This window comes from Chiloscyllium plagiosum, unplaced genomic scaffold, assembly GCF_037043375.1.
Source record: "Chiloscyllium plagiosum isolate Xiang-an unplaced genomic scaffold, Cpla_swu_hap1 HiC_scaffold_20, whole genome shotgun sequence".
NCBI classification, from domain to species: Eukaryota; Metazoa; Chordata; class Chondrichthyes; order Orectolobiformes; family Hemiscylliidae; genus Chiloscyllium; species Chiloscyllium plagiosum.
In genome coordinates, this window is record NW_028270158.1 from 40,629,762 (window position 1) to 40,656,667 (window position 26,906).

General features: G+C 41.6%; 2 protein-coding genes across 3 annotated transcripts in view; one reads left to right on the forward strand and one right to left on the reverse strand.

The window, feature by feature from the left end:
• abca3b (ATP binding cassette subfamily A member 3b) overlaps positions 1-26,906 on the forward strand; it is a 137,638-nt gene that overhangs the window by 96,404 nt on the left and 14,328 nt on the right. For both annotated transcript variants that reach the window (XM_087997845.1, XM_043711549.2), the window contains 7 exons: positions 2,943-3,162; positions 4,218-4,376; positions 4,844-5,016; positions 6,645-6,773; positions 12,840-13,031; positions 16,453-16,640; positions 18,060-18,230. In XM_087997845.1, the coding sequence (XP_087853971.1) occupies positions 2,943-3,162; positions 4,218-4,376; positions 4,844-5,016; positions 6,645-6,773; positions 12,840-13,031; positions 16,453-16,640; positions 18,060-18,230 (1,232 nt within the window). The remainder of the gene's footprint in view (positions 1-2,942; positions 3,163-4,217; positions 4,377-4,843; positions 5,017-6,644; positions 6,774-12,839; positions 13,032-16,452; positions 16,641-18,059; positions 18,231-26,906) is intronic.
• On the reverse strand, positions 18,434-24,585 carry LOC148146603 (uncharacterized). Its single transcript, XM_087998050.1, is given in 3 exon segments — positions 18,434-18,447; positions 23,776-24,309; positions 24,312-24,585. Coding segments are annotated over 3 exon segments (822 nt in total).

The window sequence follows — 26,906 nt, forward strand, 5'->3', positions numbered from 1 at the left end:
AGCCACCAAACAGAGCTACTTGCATGCCAAACAGCATAGCCAGTAAGTGATAGACAGAGCTAAGCAATTCACAGCCAATGGATCAGGTGTAAGCTCTGCAATCCTGCCACATCCAGTTGTGAATAGTGGTAGATAATTAAACAACTCACTGAAGGAGGAGGCTCCACAATTGTCCCCATCCTCAATGTTGGAAGAACCCAACACATCAGTGTAAAAGATTAGGCTGAAGATTTTACAGCAATCTTCAGCCAGACATGCCAAGTAGATGATCCATCTTGGCCTCCTCCAGTGGTCCCCAGCATTATAGATACTGGTCTTCAGCACTTTGATTCACTCCACATGGTATCAAGAAATGGTTAGAGACACTGGATACTGCAAAGGCTACAGGTCCTGACAAACATTCTGGCAATAATACTGAAGACTTGTACTCCAGAACTTGCCATTCTCCTTGCGCAGTTGTTCCAGTCCAGTTACAACACGAGCATTGACCCAACCATGTGGAAAATTGCCCAGGTATGTCCTGTACATAAAAAGACAGGACAAATCCAACCCAGCTAATTAACACCCCATCAGTCCACTCGTGATCATCAGTTAAGCGATGGAAGATGTCATCAACAGTGCTATCAACCAGCACCTACTCAGCAATCACCTGCTCAGTGATGCCCAGTTTGAGTTCCACCAGGGCCACTGAGCTTCAGACTTAATTACAGCCTCAGTCCAAACACAGACAAAAGAGCTGAATTCCAGAGGTGAGGTGAGAATGAAGGTCCTTGACATCAAGGCTGCATTCGATCGAGTGTGGCGTCAAGGAGCCCTAGGAAAACTGAAATCAATGGGAATCAGGGGCCAAACTCTCCACTGGTTGGAATCATAGCTGACACATAGGAAGATGGTCGTGGTGGTTGGAGGTCAGTCATTTCAGCTCCATGGCATCTCAGCAGGAGTTCCTCAGGGTAGTGTCCTTGGCCCAGTCATCATCAGCTGCTTTATCAATGACCTTCCTTCCATCATAAGGTCAGAAGTGGGCATGTTCGCCAATGATTGCACAATGTTCAGCACCATTTGCAACTCCTCAGATACTGAAGTAGTCCATGTTCAAATGCAACAAGATCTGGACAATATCCAGGCTTGGGCTGACAAGTAGCAAGTAACATTCCCACCACACAAATGCCAGGCTATAACCATCACGAATAAGAGACAATCTAACCACCACCCCTTGGCATTCAACGGTGTTACCATCACTGAATCCCCCACTATCAACGTCCTGGTGTTATCATTCACCAAAAAACCAATCGGACTCCACACATAAGTACAGTAGCTACATGATCAGAGGCTAGGAATACTGCGGTGAGTAACACACCACCTGACTCCCAGAGCTTGTCTACCATCTGTAAAGCACAAGTCAGGAGTGTGATGGAATATTCCCCACTTGCCTGGATGAGTGCAGCCCCAATAATACTCAAGATGCTTGACACCATCCAGGACAAAGCAGACTCAGCTGGACTCCCCACATAAACACAGTGGCTGAACAAGCAGGTCAGATGTTAGGCAAATAACTCTCCTCCTGACTGCCCAAAGCCTGTCCATCATCTACAAAGCACAAATCAGGAGTGTGATGGAATACTTCCTAGTTACCTGGATGACTGCAGCCCCAACAACACTCAAGAAACTTGACATCATCCATGATAATGCAACCTGCTTCATTAGCACTACATCTACAAGCAACCACTCCCTCCACCACTGATGCTCTGTATCAGCAATGTGTACTACCCACAGATGCACTGCAGAAATTCACCAAAGATCTTGAGACAGCACCTTCCAAACCTACAACCATTTAGAAGGTCAAGGGCAGCCAGCAATGCCCATATCCCACAAATGAATAAAGAAAATAAAAAATCTCTTTAACTCCGTGTTTGGCCATTTGATGATATCCCCATTCCACCTCGGGTTTTATTGAAATTGTCTTTCCAGAAATAATTCTCTGTAGTGAAAGTCCTCTATAATTGCGAGTCACTGTAAATGTGTTCAGAATCAATCATTATTTTTTGAATAATATTCTACCTTTGCCCAACAATCATAATCAGCAATGCCTTAGTATAAACCAGAGGTGGGGAACCTTATCATGTTGGAAGGCCGCATTATGTTCGTTGTAATCTAATAAGGCCGCATCCAAGAAACTTCCATTATATATTCTTCAAAATTCACATTATTTTGTAAAAGTCTAACTACTATGTACTAACTAACTAAAAAAAAAAAGAAAAAAAATGTTAATTCTAAAGTTAACTCTCTGGTATTTTAAATACGTTCATTTTAAGATTAAAATAAAAATAATAAAGGACGAAAAAAACATATTAATAAAAAATAAAAGATTTGTTCTGCAAAATTTGGATTCATTCAAAAGGCCACCCACAATGGCCTAGAAGGCCATATGCAGGTTCCCCACCCCTGGTCGAAATCCTCTGCAAAACCTGTGGCTCTGACACTGAGGCGCTTTATTGCCTAGCATGAACAGGATCTGTTTGGGCTCTCGATCCTTTTTTTTTTATTTATTCACAGAAAATGGGCATAGGCCAGCATTTATTTCCCATCCCTAAATGTTAAGAGTTAACCACATTGCTGTAGGTCTGGAATCATCTATAGGTCACATGATGGCAGTTTCCTTTGCTCTAGGACATTAGTGAATCAGATAGGTTTTTGCAACAATCAACAATGTTTCAAAGTCACCGTTAGACTCTTAATTCCAGATTCTGCCATGCAGGACAAATACAGGTACCCAGAACATTACCTGGTCTCTACATTAATAATCTAGTGATAATAACACTAGGTCATTGTCTCCCCCTTATTATGAGACCGGACCTTGAAGTGAAAACAGTGTGATCCTCGTAATATTAAAAAAACACAATAAGTGGACCGAGAAACATATTTACTTTATTTGTTTTCAGGTGATGTTCCAGATCTTTGATCTGCAACCTTTCACTGTGCAGCAGCATCTTGGAGATGTATTGATACTTCTACTCCTTTATGGCTGGTCCATTATCCCCATCATGTACCTCTTCCACCACCTCTTCACTACAATTGCCACAGCCTACACCAGAATCACCATAATCAACATCTTGACTGGCACAGCCACCTTCTTGGCCATTACAATTATGAACATTCCAGGTACTTCAAATTAAGAGACTCCAAAATAGGAGTTTAAGGTTTGAAAATTCTACTCTACTGCTCCAAGTCACTGTAGAATCTTGATGTTTGAATATTGCAATTCGACTGTGAAAGCTTTGACACAATGTACTGTATTAAGATCATATTTATTTCTGTGCCAGGCCCTGCATTATTGCTGTCATTGGAACATGTATTGGTGCCATCACAATGTCCTGCATCAATATTATTATGGTATGCTTCATTGGTGCTTTCACAAAAGTACCATCAGAAGGCCATGCCTTAGTCTACTCACAGTAGGAGTGGCATGTGGTGAAGGTATATCACTCTGTGCAGATGCTATCATGGTGTTCTTCATTTGCACTGTGGTGCAAATACCAAAATCCAGTTGTTTCCCAGGATTTTGCAGAGATTGACAAGGAAGAGCCAGAAAAGCACAGAAACACTTTGACACAGAAGGAGGCAATTTGTTGAAAACAGAGAAAGAACTTTCTGATCTGGTCTTGCTTTTCAGTTCTTGGGCCATTGCCATGTTGGATATGGCACTCCAGGTGCCTATCCAAGTAGTTCCAAGTCACCAGGCATTACATGCATCTCATTATAATCAGCTCAAGAAGAACATTGACAGTTTAATTATGTGATATAAGAGAAAGACAAGTTCATCTAACTGCCCTTGAAGAGAGCTTGTTTTTAGGGAAGGAGAAAAAAAAATACAATTAATAAAAGTATGCACTAGTTTCTGAGGCAGTACTTTTTTCCACCAATTCTAGCACTGTACGTTCCTATAGGAAATTAGTCTGCTGAGTTTAGGGACCTCCATTCAGTTCTGTTACTTCTTTCCCATTATTGCCAGTTTGTGAACTTGATTTTTTTTGGCAGCTGAAATGTTTATGATTTGAGGTAAATAAAATCAGGTGTCCCACCCAGTGGGAGCCACCATACTTGTTTAGGGACGGGTGAAGGTTATGGGAGTGGGGTTTGGTTGGCAAGACTCGTGAAAAATAGTTGAGAAATATATTTAATCCAGCTTCATTATATTTAATTGTTTCTTCCCACAGAACTTGATCTGACAGACCTAGCAAAGATCCTGGATGCAGTGTTTCTTGTGTTACCCAATTACTGCTTGGGACAGGCTATCAATGATTTTTACCAAAATTACCAATTGATTGCAGTGTGCACAAGAAGCCCACTTGCCGAGTATTTGTGCAAAGCATTCAGTGAGTATGCCTCCAGTCTCAAATGCCTTTACATACAGTACTTATGATCAGGAAGGACCTGGCAGGAGGAGTGATGATGATGTGTTTGTGATGATATATCATATAGTCAGACACAGAAATAATGGAAGCAAAAGGCAGTCAGAGAGAAGTGGGTCTTATCTCACGTTGTGTTCAGCCAGTTCCAGTCTTTTGTAGCTGACTAATCAGTAAGTACACAATTAGTGTTTTATGCTTCCATTAATCATGTGGTTAAATTAAACATACTCACATGGCATGTGCATCTATAATTCACATCACATGAATGTGAATCTCTAATCTTCTGTCTCTTAACTATCTACTACCAACTGGTCTGAGTTGCCTAGATACAGAGAAATGGAAAAGAAAGCAAGAAACTTTCAGCAATGTTAAAATTTGATATTATGTCTAATAAGCCTGTTCTCACCTTGTACGTTTTTGATGTTTTGCAGATATCACCTATCAGACTGACTACTTTTCCTGGGAATCTCCTGGAGTTGGCCGCTTCATTTTTGCTCTGGCAGTCCAGGGCTTGGTCTTTCTGACTTTCCTCCTCCTTATTGAGTTCAGTTTCTTCAAAGTATTGTCCAATTTGTTCCATTATATTGTTTGGAGAAAGAGAATGGTGAGTTCAAAGAACACAACAGTTAGCTAATTAATTAACCATGTGAGGCTGAGAACAACTTTTCTCTGACTTGCTACATTGACATTGCTGCCAAGTGAACTTGAGGAAACGTAAGTGAACATTACCAGACTACTTGCTGCCAGTGTTCTCTGTTACTGAATTTCTGGTTTGAATTTAATCAGAATATAATTATAAGAACAAATAGTAATAGGAAACACTCAATTGAGTTGTATTCTGGAATTTAATTGAGAGGTTCAGGGTGGGAGGATGGTGGTTATATATGGAACAATGGATATCCATGAGTGATTGGAGAAAGTGAGGACTGCAGATGCTGGAGACCAGAGTTGAAAAATGTGGTGCTGGAAAACACAGCAGGCCAGGCAGCATCCGAGGAGCAGGAGAATCAACGTTTCGGGCATAAGCCCTTCTATGAGTGATATACAGGCTGGAATCGGTTTGGGGTGGTTCATACATTGGATAACTGATTCTGACCAGTGAGATACAGGCAAAAAAATCTTATTGGAGGGTCGAATAAATATCAGATAGCCAGGATAATTTACAGATTGAGATCAAAGAGTACAGTTGGCATAGCAATTATGCCAAATAGCAATAGCAAATACAGACTGTTATCTAATTGAGGGGTTCTGGGGGTTTATATATCGAACAGCAAATACTCAGGAATAAGTTACTGGCTGAAGTCAAATAGAGAAATTCCAACAGTCATTGATTTGTTGTTTTACACGGTTAGAGAATCCTCAAAGTGCAAAATCCCTTACTCAAGGGATTATGTAAATCGATTGGAACAAGTGGATTGGATTCACTGAATTACGTTTTTCTCATTCCTGACAGGATTCCTGAGGTCATTCCCACCTTTGCAGAAATTAACCCAAATCTGCATTGGGTCTGTCTCTGTCCCGGGCAAGTGTGGTGACCCCAGGGAAAGGGGAGAACCTTGAGAAGGGACAACCTGGAGAGTGATAGAGAATCTAGAGGATGATAGGTCTCAGAGAGTGGAGGTACTTGGAGACTGAAGGAGAAGCTGGGGATGGAGAGACTGGGGGAGGACCTAGAAGGTGTTCTCAGGGAGCAAGGCGACCTCAGAGTGGGAGGGAAGCCAGGGAGTGGAGGAAGCCTCAGAGGGGGAATTGGGCTGTCAGGACCTGGTGAAGGTAAAAGGGGGAGTGGAGAAGGATTAGAAGGGGGCTGCAGAGTACATGAACTGAGCTGTATGAGTGTTCTTCACTGTCAGTGAGCTTTGTCCTGGACAGGGGGTAGCTCATCATCAAGGACAGAGACTTACATAAATATAAATCAAACAAATTTCATTAAGAGAGATAAGTTTCTGTGTCTGTGTAGATTGTTTGTTTGTGAAGTTTAATGCAATCATTAAGGCAGAAAACATAAACCAAAAGTTCCGGAAACATGGAAAGGTCAGCCAGCATCTGTGGAGACAGAAAGCAGGTTAACCTTTCGAGAATTTACTGTTCTCAATTCTAGTGCAACATCAATACATTTCCTCTGCCAACACACATTAAGTGACCTGCTGTGAATTTCTAGCACATTCTGTACTAGTTATGTTTGAATGGTGTGGTAGGTATGAACATGCTAATATTTCTGCCTTCTATTAGGCTTCAATTTTAAATGGCAGCATATCACAGCCAGTTGAAGACTCTGATGTTAGAGATGAGCGTTTGAGGATAGAGGAGTCAACAGTTTCCGAAATGGACTACCCGTTAGTGATAAAGGACCTCCTCAAGGTAAGTGTGTTGTCTCCCAGCAATAGTGGTAATTCCAATTGCTGCAGGAAGCCAAGTGTGCAGTTATGAGAATGTGCTCAGTGACCTGTCTGGAACACCCTGCTTTAGGAAGCTTGGAGTTGTAGCTGGAGCAGTGATTTGCAGTGTAACTCCTTTTAATTGATCACTAACCACAGTGAGAGGTCACCTCTGACAATTCAATCCCTTCAGCCACCACCTGTTCTGCTGCATTAAACAGTGATGCACTTGAAATCAGGAGTCTGAACAATGAGGGCATCTCAGTCAATCAAAATATGGCATTCTAGATCTGCAATAGGGTTAGTCATGTCACTCTGCTGTCACAAAATCCTACCCCACTCTCTACAAGGATCTTCGCTGCTTTTCCAAGGATCCTTCTGCTTCTAGGATGTTTCCTCTATCACCCTCCCATGTTCCTCGTTCTCCACCTGGATCTTCATCCATTCTACTGGTCTTTTGCCCCACTGTCTGTGCCTTCCCTCCCCCACCCTAAAACCTACCATCTCCCCATATTCTCCATGTTCCCCCATCATAAGCATAGAATATGAAGCTAAACTAGCCAAGAATATAAAAACAGATTGTAAGAGATTTCACAAGTATTGGTTCCTCAGAGACAGAGACTGGAGAAATTATTATTTTTTAAATTCATTGATGAAATGTGGGCATTGCTGGCATTTATTGCTAATACCTAGTTGTTCTTGAGAAGAAAGGGGGGCAAGAATGAGAAACTGGCAGAGACACGGAACAATTCTTTGTGTTTGTCATCATGGTAGAAGACACAAGTTGCAATTCCAGAAGATTAAAAAGAGAGTGGAACTTAATACAGTGAACATGAAGGAAGAAAGCAGAGTATCAGAGTAAAGGGTAACTATTCGCAATGACAGAAGGTGGGATGTGGTGTTCCTTAAGGTTGTGTGCTGGGGTTGCTACTCTTTATAATTCATCTTAACATTTGGTATCAAAAGTTAAATTTATGGAGTACATAAAATTGAGGGGTGATGGTTGTGATAAAAACTGATATATACATATTGTCAATATAATTTATTTTAAGTTTGGATTTGGAATTTGAGTCAGTAGCATATAGGTTTTCTGTGTCTGAAGTTGATCATCTTGTAAGCGTTTCTGTAGTGATTGTGATTTCTTTGAAAACAGTTTGCGAAGGCTACTTTGGCAGTCTAATGGGTTTGTGTTTTCTTTAAGAGTTTGCAACTTACGCTTAAGATCTGTTTTTAAAAATTCCAGACTTAGATTTTCTTTTAAGCTCAAGACATTTTTGTTTCAGTTTTACTTTGTTTTGGGCAATTCTCTGAAATCTTTGCATGGAGGTGCATATGTAGAGCAGTGCTCCTGAGAACAGGATTATGTGGTAAACTAGATAACTTTAGAGGAAGGAGTTAGTGATCATCCCGGACCAAAAGAATTGGGATAAAACTCTGAATAGGACTTGAAATTGAGTTGTTTTAACTCAGGAATAAACTATCCTCATCTAGGAATTAAAGTCACACTTATTTTAAATCTGTTGAGGTACTTGAGAAAGGGATTATGGTGTGAGTACATTCGAGACTGCTATTGGGTACTGTACAGGGCTGTTGATCTTTCATTTGAAGGTTAATGAGATTCTACTTTTACTCTGTGTTAAAACACTGTGAATTTGTTTTACAAGTAAACAGATTGGTTTATTCTATTTTATCTTACTTTCTTTTGCATAATAAATGCACTTCTGTCTAAGTTAAGAGACCACCTCAGTAAAAACCAAAACAAAAAAATTTTTAATTTGCCAAGGCAGATGTGTAATAACATCAGCTGGAATCATAACTAGTCAATACTGAAGAGAACTGTAACAAATTACAGGTGACATTAACAAATCTGTAGAATGTGAAATCATTTGGTAAATTCATTAGATATGTGTGAGTTGGTACATTTTAATGGAAAAACGAGTAGGCTTACTTATTACTTGGACAGTGTAGGTCTACATGGGCAGAGGAGCAAAGAGATCTTGAGGTATAAATACACAAATCGCTAATAGTTGTGCCATATGTTTAGCAAGGCCATAAGAAATGTAAACCAAGCATTTGGGTTTTGTTTCTAGAGAGATAAGCATGAAAATGAGGTTACATTTTACTAAACCAGTGTGCAGAGCTTTCATTCACCTTAACTTGCAGTTTAAAATCCCTACATTATCAGCAGCTGTCTCTAAGGGGTGTTCCCAGATTCTTCTTTGTCACTGTGGGGCTGGTGCATAGCGTTATTTGCATCGAGGCTATCCTGTGTTTTGTTGGGATAGAGACTCTAGGGAATGAACAGCGTCAGATGTTTGGCCTAAAATTTCAGGTAAGTGGATACCTTTTTCTGTGATTCGAGTCAGCCAGAATAGTTCACTGTCGGGAAAATCTGGGTTATTAGAATCTTGTATATTTCAATAAGATCACTTCACATCCTTCTGCATAAGAGTATGGAGCCAACCTGCAAAAACTTTGCTCATAACCCAACCCTAGCATGAACTGATTGGGTTTCTGTGGTATCCTATGTAATCCTGTGAAATGGCAGAAATAGTGAACAAATATTTTATGTCTATTATGGAGGACTCAATTACATCCCTGAAATAGAGACAATCAAGGAACTAATATAAGTGAGGAATTAAAAGTAATTAGTATGAGGGAAGAAAAATGATTGGAAAACCTAAGGAACTCAGAACCAACAAATCCCAGAGCCAAAGGCCTGCATTCTAGGATTCTAAAAAGGATAGCAATGGAGATAATAAATGCACTGATTCTAACTTTGCAAAGTTCCTACATTCTAGATTGGTCCTGGTGGATTGGATGTGAAGAAAGGGGGAGAAAGAAATCAAGGGAACTACAGATCAGGCAGCATGATGTCAATCATTGGCAAGATGCTGGAATCTATTATGGATGTTGAAAATCATAGTGTAATCAGACATGTAAACATAGTTTTTATGAAAAATGTATTAAGAGATTTTAAGAATGTAATGGATAGAGTAAATAAAAGGGCCACGAAATGTAGTGTACATGGATTTCTAAAAGACAGGAAAGAGGTGGCACACAAAATATTACTAAGGAAGACAAAGGCTTGTGGATTTGGGGGTAACATATAAGCATGGATGTAGGATTGGTTAATGGACAGGAAGGACAGGAGGCATAAATTGTGCTTTTTCAAATTATGATTTAGAGGTGCCACTGTTGGACTGGGGTGGACAAAGTTCAACATCACACAACACCAGCTTATAGTTGAACAGGTTTATTTGGAAGCATGAGCTTTCGAAGAGCTGCTTCTTTATCGGGTGGTGAAGAAACTTGATGAAGAAGCAGCGCTTCGAAAGCTAGTGCTTCCAAATAAACCTTTTGGACAATAACCTGGTGTTGTGTAATTTTTAACTTTTTCAAGTTGGCAGCCAAAACCAGTGAAATTCCAGAAGAATCAGTGCTGAAGCCTCTATGATTTATGATCAATATTAATGACCTAGATAAATAGACAGAGTATTGAATCCAAATTTCTGATGTTATCGGCCCAGTTTTACAAATCTCTCGTGATAGGACAAGCCTGCCATCCCAGGAACAAATCTGGTGAATATTTGTTGCTCTCCCTCTATGACAATAATATCTTTCTCAAGATAAAGAGACCAAAACTGCACAGAGTACTCCAGATGTTGGTCTAACAAAGCTTCTACTCAATTGAAGTAAGATTTCAGTATTTCTGTACTTTAATCCTCTCACATGGGAAATTGTGTCTTACAAATTTGATTGGGATTTTTGAAGAGGTGACCAAGAAGCTAAATGAGGGTAGTGCAGTAGACATCTACATAGGCTTTAGAAAGGCCTTTGACAAGATGCTGCATTTTAGACTGGTTACAAAGATTAGATCACATGAGATCCAGAGGGATATAGTCAATTGGATACAAAATTGGCTTGAAGGTAGGAGAGAGAGGGTGGTGGTAGAGGGCTGTTTTTCAGACAGGCAGCCTATGACCAGCAAAGATTGGTATTGGGTCCACTGTTGCTTGTCATTTATATAGACAATTTGGTTTGAGAGTATAGAAGGCATTGTTAGTAAATTTGTGGATGACATCAAAATTGTTATAGTGGGCAGTGAAGAAGCTTATCTAAGAGTACAACGGAATCTTGATCAACTGTGTCATAGACTGAGGAATGCCAGATGGAGTTAAATGCAGATAAAAGCGAGGTGTTGCATTTTGGTAAGGCAAACCAGGGCAGGACTTACACACTTAATAGTAGGAACCTGAAGAGTGTTGTCGAACATAAAGATCTAAGGATGCAGGTACACCTAGAAAGTGGCATCACAGGTAGACAGGATGGTGAAGAAGGATTTCATCAAGGTGGAATACTGAGTACAGGAGTTAGGACATCATGTTACAGCCATACAAGATATTGGAGATGCCACATTTAGAGTACCATGCACAATTCTGGTTGCCCTGCAACAAGAATGATGTTATTGAACTGGAAAGAGTGCAAAAAAGATTTACAAGGATGTTACTGAAACTGGAAGGTTTGAATTATAAGGAAAGGCTGAATAGACTGGGACTTCGTGAGGGGAGACCTAATAGAGGTTTATAAAATCAAATGGGGCATAGGTAAAGTGAATAGCCAAGATCTTTTCCCCAAGATAGGAGAATTTAGAACTAGATGGTATAGGTTTAAAGTGGAAAGAGTAAGATTTAAAAGGGACAGGAGGGGGAATTTTTTGACATAGAAGGTGGAGCATGTATGGAATGAGCTGCCGGAGGAAGTAGTAGAAGTGAATACAATTACAACATTTAAAAAACATTTGGACAGGTATATGGATCAGCAAGGTTTAGAGGGGTATGGGTCAAATGCAAGCAAATGGAATAAGTTTAATTTAGGAAACCTGGTTGGCATGGATAAGTTGGACCAAAGGGCCTGTTTCTCTGCTGTCTACCCCCATTCCTCTATGATATGTTTGGTGGGAACATAACGCATGAAGAGCATACAAAGAGACTGCATAGGATACTGTTGGTTTAACTGATTGGGCAACAAGAAGAAATATGGGGGCAAATGTGAATTTATTTGCTTTCCATCATGAGAATAGAAAAGCAGATGTTCAGAGACTTGTGCACTTGGACATAGAATACAAAAAGTTAGCACCTGGGCACAGCAGACAATTAGGAGGGAAGATGGCATCTTCTTATCTTGCAAGTGGATTGAAATGGAAGAACAAGAAAGTCTTGATACAATTGCAGTGGGCTTTAATGAGACCGTACCTAGGGTACAGTATGAGTTTTGATCCCCTTTTCTCTGGAAGGATATACTTGGAAGCATTGCAGTGACAAGTTCAGTACATTGGTCCCAGGGATAAGAAAGTTGCACTACTGTTCCCTCAAACCTGTATGGCCATGCAGCTGCTAAGAAGCTTTGAGCATAGTTTCTATGTGCGACAAGACACATTAACAAGGAATGCTGAGGAAACTAAAACATAGAGCACAGACCTTAAGATAAGGATGAGCATTTAGGATTGAAGTAAACAATTTCTTCACTCAGAGGGTTGTTATTTGGCATTAGAAGTGTGACACAAAAGGTTATGGATGCTCTGTCATTGATTATATTCAAGGCAAGATAAATTTTTGATCTCTCAGGGAATGGGCAGAAGTGGGCAGAAAAGTCAAGGCAAAAAGTCACCTGTGATCATATTAATTGGTGGACCAGCCTCAAGGGCCAAATGGTCTCCTCCTGATCATATTTGTTAGTGTTCTTATAAAAGGCTCAATAGAAATTCATTTCTTTCTTTTACACATCATAGAATAAACACCTCTGCTCTATTTTTGTAGCCACAGTTTTGCTGGTTGCCCTGCAACAAGAAGGTTTGACATAGAAGGTTCATTTCGGGTGACTCAAGATTTTGATGTTCAGGTGGGGTTTGGAGTTGGGAGGTGTTGAGGATTGTGAGGGAATGGCCTTCTCATGTTCAAGGTGGTCACTACTTGACATTAACTCCCAATTGCATTTATGTTAAAGCGCTCGTTGATCTCAAAGTTGGACTTCACATTTTGTCTTTCAGATTTATCGCAATGAATCAACTCTTGCTGTTAACAGGATTTTTTTAGCTGTAAATAAAGGAGAATGCTTTGGACTACTTGGGTTTAATGGAGCTGGAAAGACAACCACCTTCAAGATGTTGACTGGTGACGAGAAAGTGAGCGGAGGGGATGCCTTTATCGCAGGTTACAGCATTCTGAAAAGCAGAAATAAAGTGAGCACTTGCAGACTACTCATCGTACATAGTGTTTTTAAAAATTTGTTCATGGAATGTTAGCATCACTCGCTAAACCAGCATTTATTTACCATCCCTAATTGCTGTGGAGTAGATGGTAGTGAGCTTTTTGAAAGACTATAACCCTTAGGATGTAGGAACACCCATAGAGCTGTTAGGAAGGGTGTTTTAGGATTTTGATCAAGTAACACTGAAGGAACTGCAGCATATTTCAAAGTCAGGATGGTGTATGGTTTGGAGAGATAATCGCAGTACATGATTTTCCTATGCACCTGCTGTCTTGTCCCTCTAGGTGGTTGAGGCTGCGTACTTGGAAGGTGCTGTAGAAGGAACCTTGGTGAGTTAGTGCAGTGCATTCCACGGACAGTACAAACTGCTGCTACTGTGAAGAAAGAGTGAATATTGAATGTGGTGGTTAGGGTGACAACCAAGCAGGCTGCTTTGTCCTATGTGGTGTTGAACTTCTTGAGTGTTGTTGGGGCTGCACTCAACCAGGCAAGTGATGAGTATCCTATTACAGTCCTGACTTGTACCTTGTAAATGGTGGACAATCATTGGGGAGACAGAATGCAAGTTACCTGCCTTAAAATTCCTAGCTCCTCACTTATAATTGTGGCCACAGTGTTTAAATGGTTCCCAGCTCCAAACCCCAGATATCAGAGGTGTCTGCACTAATATGCAGCAAGATTTCGACAATGTCCAGATTGGATTAATTGGCAAGCACCATTCATGCCAGGCAATGACCATCCCTAACAAAATAGAATTCAACCATCTCCCTTTGACAGTCATTAATAGTTAACAGGCTATTGATAAATCACAAACTATCAATCTCCTGCAGGTTACTATTGACCAGAAACTAATATTGTCCAAGTGTTGCTGCATTTTGGCACAGACACCTCTAACATCTGAGGTGTCATAAATGGTGGTGAATATGCTGAATATGTCAGTGATCATCCCCACTTCTGACCTCATGGTAGAGCGAAAATCATTGATGAGGCAACTTAAGATGGTGGAGCCTCGGACACTAGATTGCGGAATAGTGAAGGTATTATACTAAAGTATTTTGACTGAGATAGTTGACCTCCAACGACCATATCTTCCTTTGAATTAAGTATGACTCTAACCAGTGGAGAGCTTTCTCCCAAATTCTTATTGACTCCAGTTATGTTATGACAGTTTGATGCTATATTCAGTCAAATGCTGTCTTGATGTCAAAGGTACTGTCTCCTCTGAAGTTAGTTCTATTGTCCATGTTTGAACTCAGATTATTATCAGGAACTGAGTGGCACTGGCAGAACTCAAACTAACTATCAGTGAGCAGATTATTTCTTTGCAAGCATTGCTTGATCACTATTAGCAACTGCTTCCATCACTTTAATAACTGAGAGTAAACCAATAGGGCAATAATTGGCTGGATTGGATTTATCCTCTTTTTTGAGGACAGGACATACCTGGACATTTTTCCAAATTGTGAATGCCATGGTTGTAGCTGGAACAGCATGACTGGGAACATGGATAGTTCTGGAGCACAAGTCTTTCCTGTTATCGCTGGAATGCTGTCAGGACCCATAGTCTTTCTGAGATCCAGTGCCTTCAGCCATTTCTTGATATCACATAACATGAATTGAATTGGCCAAAGACTGACATCAGTGATGTTGGAGGAAGGCAAAATGGATCACCACGATACTTCTGGCTGAAGATGGATGTAATTGATTCAGCTTGATCTCTTGTACTGATATGCTGGATTCCCACATAGTTGAGGATGGGGATCATGATTGCATGTGACAGGACTGCAGAGCTTATATTTGAGGTTGTGAGATTGTTCAACCCTTCTATTGCATGCTGCTTCCACTGTTTAGCACATAGTTCCGAGTTGTTACTTTACCAGATTGACATCTCATTTTTAGGTATACCTGGTATTGCTGCTGTGATACCCTCCTGTACTCTTTATTGAATCAGGATTGATCCCCTTTCTTGATGGTAATGTTAGAGTTGAGATAAACCAAAGTGTGAGGTTACAGATATTGTTTGAATATTGTTCTGATGCTAATGGCCCACTACACCACATGGATTCCCAATTTTGTGATGCTATATCTGTTTGATGTCTGTCTGATTTAGCCTGGTATAAGTGGTACTCAACACAATGGAGAGTATCCTCAATACAGGGGACAGAACTTTGTGTTCAGAAAGACTGTGCAGTGAGTGAGGTCTCCTCACAATATTGTCATGGACAGACATATCAGGGACAGGTAGATTGGTGAGGACAAAATCAAATAGGTTTTGCCTCCTTGTTGGTTTCCTCACCATTTACTGCAGACACAGCCTGGCATCTGTAGAACTCAGCCAGCTCAGTCAGTAATTGTGCTACCAAGCTACTTCTGGTGATGGACACACAGTATATTCTGCGCCTTCCCACGGTTTGAGCTGCCTCTATGTGATGTTTAACATGAAGGAGCACTGATTCATTAGCTGAGGTAGGGTGGTGGTGATCAGCAGGAAGTTTTCCTGCCATGAACTTCATGGGGTCAGAAGTCAATGTTGAGAACACCCAAGGTAGCTTCCTCCTAACTGTATATTACTTTGCCACCACCTCTGGCAGGCAGTTTTGTTTTTCTTCTATGCAGTTTCCAGAACCGCAAGTCAGTACTGTGAGCCATGTTGCATACCAATTCCCATGTGTGAAGTTGGACTGTGCATGTGCAGCTTAGAAGGAACATTGCTGATGGGTCTTACTAATGAGACAGAACATATACAGTGATGCAGATGATGGTGTCTGGGACAGTCATACTCGCAGAATTATACTTCATAGACAATGTCAAGCTGTTGCTTAACTAGTCTGTGGGACAGCTCACCCAATTTTGGCACCAGAGCCTCAACATTAATAAGGAGGACTTTGCATGGTCAACAGGGCTGTGTTTACTGTTGTCTAGGTCAATCCCTGATATTCCGTCCTGTTCCATTCCCTTCTTTAGACTTTGAAGCAGTTTGATACAACTGAGTGGCTCACTAAGCCATTTCAGAGGAGAATCAAGAGTCAACCAAATAGCTGTGGATGTGGAGTCACATGTAGGCCAGAGAAAAGGGATATTCCCCAACCCAGAGGAGTGAGAGAATCTCCCATCCTGAAGGAGGAGATGGTTGTTTCCCATTCCCATTCCACTGTTTTCTATGCCGCAGTAGGTGGGAGAGTTCCCTATCTCACAGAAGTGTGTAAGGGGGAATTCTCCACATTGTAGGAGGAGTAGATTGTTTCCAGGAGGAGTGGAGTGCTCCCACCCTACAGGAGAAAGATGTTTCCATCTTACAGACAGGTGGTAGGGTCGATGGAACACTGTAGTTCCTGAACTTTAGCTCTCTGTTTTTGTTATTTCCAAGGTATTTTCTTTCTATTCTTGGATAGGTGCGCCAGAAGATTGGTTACTGTCCCCAGTTTGATGCTCTGCTTGGTCATATGACAGGGCGGGAAACACTGAATCTGTTTGCAAGATTACGGGGCATCCCCGAGCACATGATCCAGCAGAGTGTGGATGATCAGCTGCAGAGTTTCCTGCTTGAATCTCATGCCCAGAAGCTTGTGCGGACATACAGGTAAGTAAATCCAGATCATTAATTGTATCTCCTTCCCCTTGCCTTTTCTTTATTGCTTGTTCATCTATTAAGTAGAAGGATTGATGTTAGAGAACTCTTCTCAGTGGCTATAAAGTTCACAGCACACAAAAGCTATTTAATCTATCATGCACTGGACAACAAAGCCCTTCATGATTTCAAATAACAAAGAACATTTACAGCTCAGGAGCAGGCCCTTCAGCCCTCCAAGCCTGTGTCGATCAACATCAACTGTCTAAATCTATCACCCGATTCCTAAGGATCTGTATCCCTGTGCTACCCACCTACTCATGCATCTGTCCAGCCGCACCTTAAATGAGTCTACTGTGCCTGCCTCTGCTACCTCTGCTGGCAACAAATTCCAGGCACCCACCACCCTCTGTGTAAGTACTTTCTGTGTGTATCCCTCTTAAACTTTCCTCCTCTCACTTTGAACATGTGACCTCTCGTTATTGAATCCCTCACCATAGGAAAAAGCTTATCTCTATCCACCCTGTCCGTATCCTTCATGATTTTATCGACCTCAATCAGGTTCCCCCTCAATCTCCTTTTTTCTAATGAAAGCAATCCTATCCTACTCAACTTCTTTTCAGAGCTAGCACCTTCAACACCAGGCAACATCTTCGTAAACCTTCTCTGCACCGTCTCTAAAGTGTCCACATTCTTTTGGTAATGTGGTGACCAGACTGTGCACAATATTCTAAATGCAGCTGAACCAAAGTCTTGTACAATTTTAACATGACTTGCCAGCTGTTGTACACAGTACCCTGTCCGATGAAGTCAAGTATACCATATGTCTTCTTGACCATTCTATCCACCTGTGCAGCCACCTTCAGGGTACAATGGACCTGAACTCCCAGATCTCTCTGCTCATCAACTTTTCCCAAGGCTCTTCCATTTACAGTATAGTTCAAGCGGTTGTGAAATATGCAAAGGTGATAATATGGCTGAAGAGTGCATATTTTGGTTTAGTAGGTTAGTGATACAGAAGGCGAGAAGGACTGCAGTCTTTTAAGACTGTGCTATCTGGAATTTACCACATCAACACCAATGAAATTCCTCAGGGTAGGAAACACCATGGATTGGGAAACCAACTGCCAAGATTGTAATTCTTTTGCTGTGCTGACATTCCAACTCTGTTACTCCCTGCACCAAAATACCCTGTTATAAGATTTCAAATCTCTGCCTGTGCTGCAATTCCCAGTTTCTCACTCTTTACTGAGACTCCAAGATTCCCACCTCATCTCGTTTGTCAGGATTCCTGGTCACTGACTGCCTGTTATGAAATTCCGATCCTTCCTCTCTGCCCCTATTCCAGTCTTTCTCCTTCTACATCTGTATTCCTGGTCCTTATCTCCCTTTCCCAAGCATCATGTTGCTGCTGGTTTTGTCCTGTCCTAGTGGTGGAAATAAGCGAAAGTTGAGCACTGCAGTGGCGATGATTGGAAACCCTGCTGTCATCTTCCTGGATGAACCTTCCACTGGCATGGATCCTGTTTCCAGGAGACTATTATGGGATGCGGTGACCAGATCTCTACAAGATGGAAAGTCCATTGTCATCACTTCTCACAGGTATGCAGTGTGTTTCTCTGTTACAATCAGGTTACACTTTAGTTCATAACAGGAGGAGGCTATTCAGCCCCTTCAGCCTGTTCCACCATTCAAATCCATCACCTGTATACAATAGCAGCAAAGTTTTTTTCTAATATTCTTTCATGAGTTTGGGTGTTGCTGTTCTCCCATCCTTAGCTGTCCTTGATAAAGGTGAGCCATCTTCAACCTGTGAAGTCTGTGGTATACACATAATTACAGTAGTGTTAGAAAGGAAATTCCAGGATTTGATCCAGTAACAAAGAATGGTGATTCCAAGTCAGAATAGTGGAGGATGTGCATGGAAAGGGAGCCTGGAAATCATCAGTGAATATCTCCACTTATGACCTTATAAAAGAAGGAAGGAGACCAATGAAGATCTGAAAATGGCTGAAGATCTGAAGATGGTTCTGCCCAGGACACTACTCTGAGGAACTCTTGCAGCAAAGTTTGAAACTGAGATGATTGACTTGTTGCAACCAAAACCATCTTCCTTTGTGTTATGTGTGACTCCAGCCAGTGGACAGTTTCCCCAAGTCCCATTGACTCCAGTTTTGCTAGGGATTGTGGGAGACATAGCAGTTTGGATCAGTAATTGGCTTGCTGAAAGAAAACAGAGGGTTGTAGTTGATGGAACCTGTTCATCTTGGTGTCCAGTTACTAGCAGCGTACCGCAAGGGTCGGTGTTGAGTCCACTGCTGTTCATCATTTTTATAAATGACCTGGATGAGGGCTTAGAAGGGTGGGTTAGCAAATTTGCGGACGACACTAAGGTCTGTGGAGTTGTGGATAGTGACGAAGGATGTAGTAGGTTGCAGAGAGACATAGATAGGATGCAGAGCTGGGCTGAGAGGTGGCAAATGGAGCTTAATGTGGACAAGTGTGAGGTGATTCACTTTGGCCGGAGTAATCGGAATACAAAGTACTGGGCTAATGGTAGGATTCTTGGGAGTGCAGATGAGCAGCGAGATCTTGGTGTCCATGTACACAGATCCCTGAAAGTTGCCACTCAGATTGACAGGGTTGTTAAGAAGGCATACAGTGTTTTGGCCTTTATTAATAGAGGGATTGAGTTCCAGAACCAGGAGGTTATGCTGCAGCTGTATAAAGCTCTGGTGTGGCCACACTTGGAGTATTATGTACAGTTCTGGTCACCGCATTATAAGAAGGATGTGGAAGCTTTGGAAAGGATGCAGAGGAGATTTACTAGGATATTGCCTGGTATGGAAGGAATGTCTTACGAGGAATGGCTGAGGGCCTTGAGGCTGTTCTTGTTAGAGAGAAGAAGGTTGAGAGGTGACTTAATAGAGACATACAAGATAATCAGAGGGATAGATAGGGTGGACAGGGAGAGCCTTTTTCCAAGTATGGGGACGGCAAACACGAGGGGACACGACTTTAAAGTGAGGGGAGATAGGTATAAGACAGATGTCAGAGGTAGTTTCTTTACTCAGAGAGTAGTAAAGGTATGGAATGCTTTGCCTGCATCGGTAGTAGATTCGCCAAGTTTATGTGCATTTAAGTCATCATTGGGCAGGCATATGGACGTACATGGAATAGTGTAGGTGGGTTGGGCTTCAGATTAGTATGACAGGGCGGCGCAACATCGAGGGCTTAAGGGCCTGTACTGCGTGTAATGTTCTAAGTTCTATGTGTCCTTGATGCTACTTGAATGTCAAAATTTGGAGATGCTGGTGTTGGACTGGGGTGTACAAAGTTAAAAAATCTCACAACACCAGATTATAGTCCAACAGATTTATTTGGAAGCATTAATATTTGGAGCCTGATGAAGGAGCAGCACTCCAAAAGCTAATGCTTCCAGATAAACCTGTTGGACTATAACCTGGTGTTGAGATTTATAACTCTGAATGTCAAAGGCAGTCACTCACTCACATCTTGAGTTCATATCTTTTATTATTAGGCCAGGTTTGTAATGAATTCAGGACACACGTGACCCTCGTGGAACTTGAACTGAGTATTCATGAGCATGTTATTGCTATGAAAGCATTGTAAGGTAGCACTGTTTATAACTGTTCTATCACATCACATGATTCAGTAGATTGCTAGAATTGTACTGCTTCTTGTAGATGAAAATATCTTTGCAATTCTCTCCATTGTTGACTAGATGCCAGCATTGTAGCTACACTAGAATAGCTTGTCTAAGGGCACAGTAAGTTCTGAAGTACAGGTCTTCAGTACTATTGCTGGGATGTTGTTAGGATCAATTGCCTTTCCAGTACACAGTGCCTTCAGTCATTCTCAATATCACATGGAATGAATCTAATTGGCAAGGGTATCTAATTGGCTGGAGAATTCAAGAGGACACTGAGATGGATCATCCATTCAACACTTTTAGCTGAAGATAGATGTAAATTCTTAAGCCTTGTTGTTTGCTCTAATGTGCTAGGTTAACTGGTCAATAGATAATTGGTGCAGGAGTAGGCCGTTCGGCCGTTCGAGCCACCATCACCATTTATTATGTTCATGGCTGATCATCCATAATCAGTATTCTCTTCCTGCCTTATCCCCACAACCCTTGATTCCGCTATCTTGAAGAGCTCTATCCATCTCTTTCTTGAAAGTATCCAGAGACTCAGCCTCCACTGCCTTCTGGGGCTGAGCATTCCATATGTCCACTACTCTCTGGGTGTAGAAGTTTCTCCTCAACTCTGTTCTAAATTGCCTACTTTTTATTTTTAAACTCTGACCTCTGGTTCTGGACTCACCCATCAGTGGAAACATGCTTCCTGCCTCCAGAGCGTCCAATCCTTTAATAATCTTATACATCTCAGATCCCTTCTCATCTTTCTAAACTCAAGTGTATACAAGCCCACCCGCTCCAATCTTTCAACATATGATAGTCCCGCCATTCTGGGAATCGACCTCGTGAACCTACGCTGCACTCCCTCAATAGCCAGAATGTCCTTCATCAAATTTGGAGACCAAAACTACAAACAATACTCCAGGTGCAGTCTCACCAGGGCCCTGTACAGCTGCAGAAAGACCTGTTTGCTCTTATACTCAATTCCTCTTGTTATGAAGGCCAGCATGCCATTAGCTTTCTTCACATGCATGCTTGTTTTCATTGACTGATGTACAAGAACACCTAGATCTTGTTGTACTTCCCCTTTCTCTAACTTGACTCCATTTAGATAGTATTCTGTCTTCCTGTTCTTGCCACCAAAGTGGATAACCACACATTTATCCACATTAAACTGCATCTGCCATGCATCCGTCCACTCACCTAGCCTGTCCAAGTCACCCTGTATTCTCATAACATCCTCCTCACATTTCACCCTGCCACCCAGCTTTCTGTCATCAGCAAATTTGCTAATATTACTTTTAATGTCTTCATCTATGTCATTAATGTATATTGTAAACAGCTGTGGTCTTAGCACCGAACCTTGTGGTACCCCACTGGTCACCGCCTGCCATTCGAAAGCGACCCGTTTATCACTACTCTTTGCTTCCTGTCAGCCAGCCAATTTTCAATCCAAGTCAGTATTTTGCCCCCAATACCATGTGCCCTAATTTTGCTCACTTATCTCCTATGTGGGACTTTATCAAAGGCTTTCTGAAAGTCCAGGTACATGACATCCACTGACTCTCCCTTGTCCATCTCCATAGTTACATCCTCAAAAAATTCCAGAAGATTAGTTAAGCACGATTTCCCCTTCATAAATCCATGCTGACTCTGACCTATCCTGTTACTGCTATCCAAATGAGTCGTAATTTCATCTTTTGCAATTGACTCCAGCATCTTTCCCACCACTGACGTCAGGCTTACCGGTCTATAATTCATTGTTTTCTCTCTCCTTCCTTTCTTGAAAAGTGGGACAACATTAGCCACCCTCAGGAACTGATCCTGAATCTATAGAACATTGGAGAATGATTACCAATGTGTCCACGATTTCTAGAGCCATCAGGTCCCGGGGACTTATCAGCCTTCAGACCTAACAGTCTATCAAACACCATTTCCTGCCTAATATAAATTCCTTTCAGTTCATCCATTACCCTAGGTCCTTCAGCCACTATTACATCTGGGAGATTGCTTGTGTCTTCCCCAGTGAAGACAGATCCAAAGTACCTATTCAACTCTTCTGCCATTTCCTTGTTCCCCATAATAAATTCACCCGTTTCTGTCTTCAAGGGCCCAATTTTAATCTTAACATTTTTTTCTTTTCACACCTAAAAAAACTTTTACTGTCCTCCTTTATATTTTTGGCCAATTTGCCTTTGTATCTCATTTTCTCTCCGTGTATTGCTTTTTAGTTATCCTCTGTCGCTCTTTAAAAGATTCCCAGTCCTCTGGCTTCCTGCTCATCTTTGCTATGTTATACTTCTCTTTTATTTTTATACAGTCCTTAACTTCCCTTGTCAGCCATGGCCACCTCTGCCTCTCCTTAGGATCTTTCTTCCTCTTTGGAATGAACTGATCCTGCACCTTCTGCATTATATTCACAAATACCTGTCATTGTTGTTCCACTGCCATCCCTGCCATAGTATTGAACCATTGAACTTTGGCCAGCTCCTTCCTCATAGCTCCATGGTTCCCTTTGTTCAACTGCAATACTAATACTTCCGATTCTCCCTTCTCCCTCTCAAATTGCAGATTAAAACTTATCATATTATGGTCACTACCTCCTAATGGCTTCTTTACTTCGAGGTCCCTGATCAAATCCAGTTCGTTGCACAACACCAGATCCAGAATTGCCTTCTCCCTGGTGGGCTCCAGTACAAGCTGTTCTCAGAATCCATCTCAGAGCACTCCACAAACTCCCTCTTTTTGGGTCCAGATTCTCTTAGTTTATTTGCATGTTGAAATCCTCCATAACAACTGTAGTAATACCTTTGCAACAGGCCAATTTTAACTCCTGGTTAAACTTACACCCTACATCCAGACTACTGTTTAGGGGCCTGTAGTTGACTCCCATTAGGGTCTTTCTACCCTGAGAATTTCTCAGCTCTATCCATACTGACTGTACATCTCCTGATTCTTTGTCCCCCCTCTCAAGGGACTGAATATCATTCCTCACCTCCAGGGCTACCCACTCCCTCTGCCCATCAGTCTGTCCTTTCCATAGCATGTATAGCCTTGAATATTCATTTCCCAGCCCCTGTCCACTTGAAGCCACGTCTCAGTTATCCCCACAACATTGTACCTGCCAATTTCCAACTGAGCCTCAAGCTCATCCACCTTATTTCTTATGCTTCGTGCATTCATATATAATATTTTTAATCTGTAACTCCCCTCACTCTTCCTATCAATCCGTATTTCACTTGACCATACTGTATGATCTCTTCTTAAGTTTTCTGCTCCATTGATTCTGCTGTCTTTCTTAACTCCTCTTATTCTCACTTTCCCTTTAACTTCCTTCTTAAATTTTAGTTTGTCCCCTCCCTCCAACTACTTAATTTAAACACACCTGTGCTGCAGTGGCAAACCTGTCTGCCAGAATGCTGGTCCCCCACCTATTAAGGTGCAACCTATCCCTCTTGTATAATTTATCCTTACTGCAAAACATACCCCAGTGATCCAAGAATTTAAGTCCTTGCTTCCTGCACCAGTTCCTCAGCCACACATTCAAGTCCATTATCTCCCTATTCCTGCCCTCTCCAACCCGAGGAACTGGAAGCAAACCGGAGATAACCAGCCTAGAAGTCCTGCTTTTCAGCCTTCTTTTGAGTTCTCTGAAGTCCGGCTGTAGAATGTCCCTCCTCTTCTTCCCAACATCATTTGTGCCGTCATGCACCACCACCTCTGGCTCTTCACCTTCACCCTTGAGGATTCCCTGCATTCTGTTGGTGACGTCCTGGATCCTGGCACCAGGAAGGCAACGCACCATCCTCAAATCCCGCCTGTTGCTGCAGAAACCCCTTTCAGTCCCTCTCACTACGGAGTCCCTTATTACCATAGCTCTGCATGATGTCTGACTCCTTGGCTCTGTCTCCACGCAAATTTTCGATTCGCAGACCTGTCCGCCTCTCGGACTGACAGTGTCGTCTGTCTCGACAGTTTCCAAGAGATTCAACCTGTTCATGAGAGGTACTTCCCCAGGGCCTCTTGTACTTGAATCATCTCTTCCTTCCTCATCATCATCTTCCTTTTCTCTTCTGATATGCTCGGTGTAATGACCTCGCTGAAGGTCCTGTCCAGAAAATTCTTGATATCTCGGATGAGCCTGAGATCATCTTGCCCTTTCTTCAGTGTTGCAACATGCTCCTTCAGAAGCTCTATGTGTACACACTTTCCACAGCTGTAGGAGCCACAGACACCATCAGTGTCCCTGACCTCCCACATCATGCATGCAACACACTGAATCAGCTTGGCAGTCATGTCTTCACCCTCTTCAACTGTAGCGTAATCTCACTCAGCCTTTTCGCCGAAGACTCCTGAGCCAAAGACTCGCACTTTACTCACCAGACACTTCCCTCAACCCCCTTTTTTTGCTACGAGTCTGTGGATTCTTAATTAGGTTAGAGGAGGCCCTACTGTGTAGGCTCATTAAGGATATTAGTAGAACCAATTGTTTCATTGGCCACCACTGGATATGGCAGGACTGAGTATCTTTGGTTTAATCTTCCATTTGTGGAATTGCTTAGCCCTGTCTAATACTTGCTGTATTTGTTATTTGGCACGTAAGTTCACCTGGCTTCACCATTTTGACATTATATTTTAGGTGTGCTTGGTGTTGTTCCTCCTGCATTCTTTATTGAACCAGGAGATCTGCTGGCTTGATGATAATGGCAAGGTGGAGCATTTATTGGATGATAAGATTACTACTGATTGTAGTTGAATACAATTCTGCTGCTGCTGAAGGCCCATAGCCCTTGATGGGCACCCAGCTTTGAGCTGCTAGTTCTTTCCTGCCCAGCACAGTGATAATGCCACAACTTCATCTTCACAAGAACTGTGCAGTGACCACTCCTACAGTCATGAACAGATGCATCTGTGACTGGTAGATTGGTGAGGACCAGGACAAGTAAAAACAAAATTATCTTTGTGGCTCCCTCACAACCTGCCAGAAGCTCAGTCTCAAAGTGGATTTTATGGAGTCAACTAAGCTGGGTGTGCTGTTGTCATTTCTTGTGCCTCAGCAGATGCCACATAGTCTGCCAAGTCTTGTTCCTTTTTGATTTTTACGTAACGATTTGATGCATCTGAGTGACTTGCTGAGCCAATTCTAAAGGCTATAAACTATGTTCCTGTATGTCCAGAATGCCATGCAGGAGCAACAGATTTACTTCCCTTAAAGATTCTAGTGATCCCATTGGGTTTTCATAACACTCTATAATTGCCATCATAGAATTTAGCTCTCATAATTTTTATCAAATACTTTACATTTAATTGAATTTAATTCTGCTTCCATTGTGGAATTTAATACTGTGTTTCCGAGGCATCAGCTTGAGCCTCTGTATTATTAATCCTGTGGTGTTATAACTACCCCACCATCTCCAGTTTACTGCAACAACTTGTTAAGGATCCTTCAACAGTATCTTGAGACCCATGCCTGCTACAGCTTTGAAGAACAAAGGCAGTTCATATATGGGAAAGCCACCAACTGCAAGTTTCCCTCCAAATCATACATTATCCTGACATGGGACTACATCACTATTCCTTCATTGTTGCAGAATTAAAATTTTAGAACCTCCACCTTAACAGCCTTAAGGGGGCGGGGGGGGGGGGGGGGGGGAGGGGGCGGTACCTACACCACAAGAACTACAGCAGCTCAAGAAGGAAGTTCACTGTCACCCATCTCATGGAAGTTAAGGATGAGAGTTGACATTGGTTGAAAGCATCTTTGACAATAAAATCTTAAGGAAGTGTTATTATTCCTTGCTTTCTATCACTTTCCACAATGGCCATGAGGATTTTAATTTGCTGTCTGAATTTTCTTTTGGTTTTCTTGCCCCCACCTTTGAGGCAACCATTCTGTTACCGCATTGTGAGAACAGAAGTGAATCCCTAGTTAACGTTTACTATCAATATCCAATTCAATGTAGTTAATATACAGCTAGCAGTTTGCGCACTATGGCTTTATAATTTAACTCTTTTAGACCTAATACCATTCTGATAAATCTAAGCTGCAGCCCCTCCAAAATTTTTCTTGAGGTGTATTGCTCAGAATTGAATGCTCTACTATGTTTTAAAGATGGTAAACTGAAGGTTTGGGGAAATTTTAAAGACTAACAAAAAACAGCCAAAAATATAAAGAGGGAGAAAATAAACTTTGAAGGTAAATTTGCAAGCAATATCAAGATGGACAACAGGAAGCTTCTTTGAATATATAAAAAAGGGAGTGAGAAGCCCAAATAAACATAGGCACATTGAACATAGATAATAATGGTGAACCAAGAAATGGCAGAGGAGTTGAATAAATACTTTGCATCAATCTTCACAGTAGAGGAAACTGATAGCATTCTAATATTATTAAATATTCAACAGGCAAAAGGAGGAGAGGAAATAAATACAATAATTATCACTAAAGAAAAAGTACTAGGAAACTAATGAGGCTAAAGACCAATAAGACCTTGAGATACATGCTAGGATATTAAAGGAATTACCTACAGAGTTAGTTGACGCACCAGTAGTAATCTTCCAGGTTCCTTAAATTCTAGAAAAGTTGTAGAGGATTGGGAAATTTTCAATGTAACACC